At 19.0% G+C, this 5000-nt stretch overlaps 3 protein-coding genes across 3 annotated transcripts in view; 1 reads left to right on the forward strand and 2 right to left on the reverse strand.

Moving 5' to 3' along the window:
• The window catches only part of PF3D7_0607200 (RING zinc finger protein, putative), a gene marked incomplete at both ends in the record, with an annotated part of 1417 nt that extends 627 nt beyond the window's left edge, over nt 1-790 (reverse strand). Inside the window, 2 exons of the mRNA XM_960969.1 lie at nt 1-629; nt 757-790. The exon at nt 1-629 is cut by the window's left edge and continues 627 nt beyond it. Coding sequence (XP_966062.1) covers nt 1-629; nt 757-790 — 663 coding nt within the window. The remainder of the gene's footprint in view (nt 630-756) is intronic.
• Nucleotides 791-2137: 1347 nt separating this feature from the next.
• Nucleotides 2138-3542, forward strand: PF3D7_0607300 (uroporphyrinogen III decarboxylase; the record flags this gene model as incomplete). The annotated part of the gene is made up of 2 exons (XM_960970.1): nt 2138-2306; nt 2470-3542. The coding sequence occupies 2 exons, from the start codon at nt 2138-2140 to the stop codon at nt 3540-3542; spliced, it is 1242 nt and encodes a 413-aa protein (XP_966063.1).
• Nucleotides 3543-3883: 341 nt separating this feature from the next.
• The window catches only part of PF3D7_0607400 (G-protein associated signal transduction protein, putative), a gene marked incomplete at both ends in the record, with an annotated part of 3578 nt that continues 2461 nt past the window's right edge, over nt 3884-5000 (reverse strand). The window contains 6 exons of the mRNA XM_960971.2: nt 3884-3916; nt 4020-4085; nt 4230-4292; nt 4379-4435; nt 4550-4610; nt 4733-4867. Coding sequence (XP_966064.2) covers nt 3884-3916; nt 4020-4085; nt 4230-4292; nt 4379-4435; nt 4550-4610; nt 4733-4867 — 415 coding nt within the window. The remainder of the gene's footprint in view (nt 3917-4019; nt 4086-4229; nt 4293-4378; nt 4436-4549; nt 4611-4732; nt 4868-5000) is intronic.

Raw genomic sequence — 5000 nt, forward strand, 5'->3', positions numbered from 1 at the left:
TTTTTTTATAAATGTTTTGACACCTGATTTACCATTTTTATTTCGTTTCTTATGTATATAATTTATATCCTCATATCTCATAACTTTTAATTTCTTAATAATATATTCAGGGGTAGGAATTCTATCCGTTTCATCTACCGAGAAATTTATCATAATACAAATAATAATGGATAAAAATAATCCTAGAGATATATAAAATAATAGAGGTATAAAATATAGTGTTATGGTGAAATAATAATATATTCTTATAATTTTTAATGAGATTGTATTCGTAGTACATATATTTTTATAAAAGTGAAGTAAATATAAAGATAATAATGATAAAAAAAAAGTTAAAAAATTAAATAACTTTATTAAAGAAATCATAATATTTTTTAATCGTTCATCGTTATCAATTTCATGTCTAAGCTTTATCCTTATTATTGTAATTTTTAAATGCCCTATACTTTTTATTAATATAGCTATAACAAGAATCCTATTAAAAACGTCGCATGATTCACAAGGTGTTCGAAAGTAGTATACACACATCAGGATAAACGACAAGATACAAAAAAATAATAAAATATATAAGACCATGGAGAAATATCTAAAAATTACAACTTCGGTATTATTAATTTCGACATAATTTCCTGAAAGCAAAAAAAAGGAGGTAAACCAATTTTTTATAAAATATAAAATATAATACGTTATATATTGTATTATATATATATATATATATATATATATATATATATATGTTTGCGTTTGTTATGATACCATTACTAATCTCCTCCTCTATATCTATATTCATCTTACTAATTTATGGGGACTTATCACCTATTCAGTTTTATATTTATTTATTTATTTTTTTTTTTTTTTTTGATGAACACTATATTAACCTACAAAATTAAAAAGTTTAACATAAAAATTGAAGCACACACACAAAAGAAATACAATATAAAAGATGATATATATATATATATATATATATATATATTTTTTTTTTTTTTTTTTTCCTTGAACATACACGATCTTTCAATTATTACACTTGAAAAAAAAAAAAAAAAAAAAAAAAAAAATGTTTTATAACAAGTTTTATATCTATTTCTTTTAATCATTTCTATAAATTATAAACACTGACTCTTTTTATGAAAATTCGATAGAATGGAAAAAGAATGTTATATACATCTGAATTATATAAAACATAAAAAATATATATATCATAATATGTATATATATAATATATATATATATATATATATGTGTATGTATGTATGTATGTATGTATGTATTTATGTATATCCCTTTTTAGATCCTTCTTTTTTTTTTTTTTTTTTTTTTTTTTCCTTATTTTCTTTTAACTTTTAAGAAAATTATGAATTTTTTTTTAATTTCCTTCGTATGCACATATATAATATTATTACTATATTGTTTCACTTAACAAAACGGGAGGTACATAAAAATTAAATGGAAGATATATGACATGTGTATTTTATATATTAATACATAATTTATATCTTCAAGGAATTATGTTATATATATATATAAATATATATTTATATTTACGTATTTATTACTATGTAAACACACATGCAATATATGTTAAGCCAAAATTGTATAAAAGAAAAAAGAAAAAAATAAATAATATATTTATATATATACACAATAGTACGTGTAATATTATTATTATTATTAATTTATTTTTTTTTTTTTTTCGTTATTTAAACAATATGATTTTTATATATAATAATATATTCTACATTTTATTTTTTTATTTAACGTTCTTTTAGTTATGGAAAATATAAAAAAGGACATATTCTATTTTCGTTTCATAGTATTTTTTATGTTATATTTTTAATCAACTCTACTTTTCCCAAAAAACAAGCAAAAAAAAAAAAAAAAATAAAATAAATAAATAAATAAATAAACAAACAAACAAACAAATAAATAAACAAATAAACAAATAAATAAATAAACAAATAAATTATTAAAGAAATATTTGAGCCATTCCTATCAAGTGCAACAACAACAAAAAAAAAAACACGTCCCAGCATACTAATATACTCATTTTAAATATATAACAGTTTACCTACCCTTTATATATTCATACAATGTGTGAACTGTTTTATGTATATCTTTATTTTTTAATTTTTATAGAATGCTCAAATGTTTGGTAACACCACTTTTAATATGTATACTCACAATTAAAATTTTATGTTTTATAAATTTAAAAAAACTTCGATTCAATATCATAAAAACAGAAACAATTCTGAATATGAATGAGGTTGGTGAAATATATTCTAGGCCCGAAAATTTGAAATATGAAAGTAAAAAATAAATAAATATAAATAAATAAATATATATATATATATATAAACACATAAAAATATAAATTTTTTATTTTTCATATATGTATTCACATAATATATATATATATATATATATATATATACATATATATTTTTTTTTTTTTTTGTGAATCGCTGAAAGAATTCGGAAGACCTCAAAATGATTTAATCTTAAATGTTATAGAAAACAAAAACGAGGAAAAAAAATTTAAGAAGATTCCCTTGTGGATTATGAGACAAGCTGGGAGATATTTACCAGAATATGTTGAGATTCGTAAAAAATATGATTTTTTTGAAATATGTAAAAGCCCAGATTTATCATCCTATGTATCTATTATGCCATATGATAGATTCAAGACAGATATGATAGTTATATTTTCAGACATCTTAATAATTTTTGTAGCAATGGGTATAGATATAAAATTTGTAGAGAATCTAGGTCCTGTTTTTAATTTGGAAATTTACAATATGAATGATTTTAATAAACTAAATTTGAATATGAAAGAAATTATAGATAATTTATATTATGTATACGATTCCATAAATTTAACCAAAAAAAAAATAAACAATGACGTTCCTATATTAGGTTTTTGTGGCTCACCATTTACATTATTTATGTATTTAACAAAAAATAATAAAAAAACATATGAAGATAGTTTTAAATTTCTTTATGAAAAACCAAACGATGCCCATCAAATTATAAATAAATTAAGTGACATATGCCTCAATCATTTGATAAATCAAATCGATAGTGGAGCAAATATTATTCAAATTTTTGATAGTAATGCTGAATTAGTAGATAAAAATATTTTTAACGAATTTAGTATTATATATCTTAAGAAAGTTATAGAAATCATAAAAAAATATAGACCAAACATATATATTATATTATTTATAAAAAATAATTTCCATGATGATATTAAGAATCTAAAAATAGATGTACTATCTATAACACATAAACAATTAATAGATAACACAGACCAATTCTATTTTAAATTATTTCAAAACAATATTATTTTACAAGGAGCACTAGATCCATATATACTATTATTAAATGATCATGAATTAATACAGAAACATATTATACAAATGATGAAAAATATAACTCATAAAAATAAATATATAGCAAATCTAGGACATGGAATACTTCCTACCACAAAAATCAAAAACGTAAACCTTTTTATTGATACCATACGTAACAATGAATGGTCATAAATATTTCAAACGGGGGAAACCATCAAAAATTTAAATATATACAAAATAAATGTATACTATATGTATGTATATATATATATATTTTATTTTTATTTTTAAAAGAATGTTATAGGGTTATCAATATATTGACATTTATATTCAACAATTATAAATCATAAACATTATGCACACAAAAATAAAAAAAAATAAAAAATAAAAAAAAATAAATAAAAAAAAATAAATAAAAAAAAAAAATAAAATAAATAAATAATAATAATATATATCATATTTTTATATGTACATAACATAAAAAAAAAAAAAAAAAAAATTTTTAAATAAAAACATTAATTTAACAACTTTTGTTAAAACTTTTTCTTCTTTGTCAATCTTGGTACCTACAAAAAAAGGAATAAAAAAAAAAAAAAATTATAAAAAAAGCATATTTTATATCTTATACTATTTTAATATTTATAATTTCTTATTTTTAATTTCATGTACCCATAATATGGCCCGGTATCTGGACGCATTGGTAACATGTTCATTTTCAAGTCTAAAGCACATCCACTATAAAAAAATAAAACAAAACAAAAAAATTTATTATATATAATATATATATATATATATATATATATGTAAATTTTTAAAATTATGCATTTTTTTTTTTTTTTATATATATATATATTTTTAAAATTTTAATAAACATCTTACTATTGATCGTCTTAAGACTTCAATGAACATCAAAAAAAATGTTATTAAAAAGGAGTTAATTTCCTACAAAAAAAAAAAATAAATAATAATAATAATAATGATATATATGTATATATATATATAAGACTTTCCTTTTGTTTATTCATTACCTTATTTTCAAAGATATTTATTGGCATAATGGTAATAGCCCATGTCAATCTGAAGATCTGAAAAAAAAAATGACAAAAAAAATTCATATATATTAATAACACATTATGCACATTTCATACACACACACACATATATATATATATATACATATATATATTTCTTTATAGTACCAAATTTAAAAGTCCTGCGAAGTAATAATAATGAGGTGGGTACATTATATTATTATTCTTCCTACAATTAAGAAAAAAAAAAAAAAAAAAAAAAAAAAAAAAAACAGGTTAATAAACACTCGTCTTGTAATATATATAAGAAAATATTATAAGCACACATGAACACTCCACTTTTTATAATACCTTAACAAATGATTATATTCTTTCAATAATCCCCAATCACAATATAAATCCCATATGTACATATAAGTTGATCCAATAACATAAGAACAAACTAAAATTAATTTACTCGTATATATATCGAAACCGAAATAGGACCTACATTGTAAAAATAAAAAAATATATATATACATATATATATATATATATATATATATATATGTTGTGGCCATATTATATTTAGGTACTACTGTTTCATTTCCATATATTTATAAGTATATCATTTTATTTT

This window comes from Plasmodium falciparum (assembly GCF_000002765.6).
Source record: "Plasmodium falciparum 3D7 genome assembly, chromosome: 6".
In the NCBI taxonomy this organism is placed as follows: Eukaryota; Apicomplexa; class Aconoidasida; order Haemosporida; family Plasmodiidae; genus Plasmodium; species Plasmodium falciparum.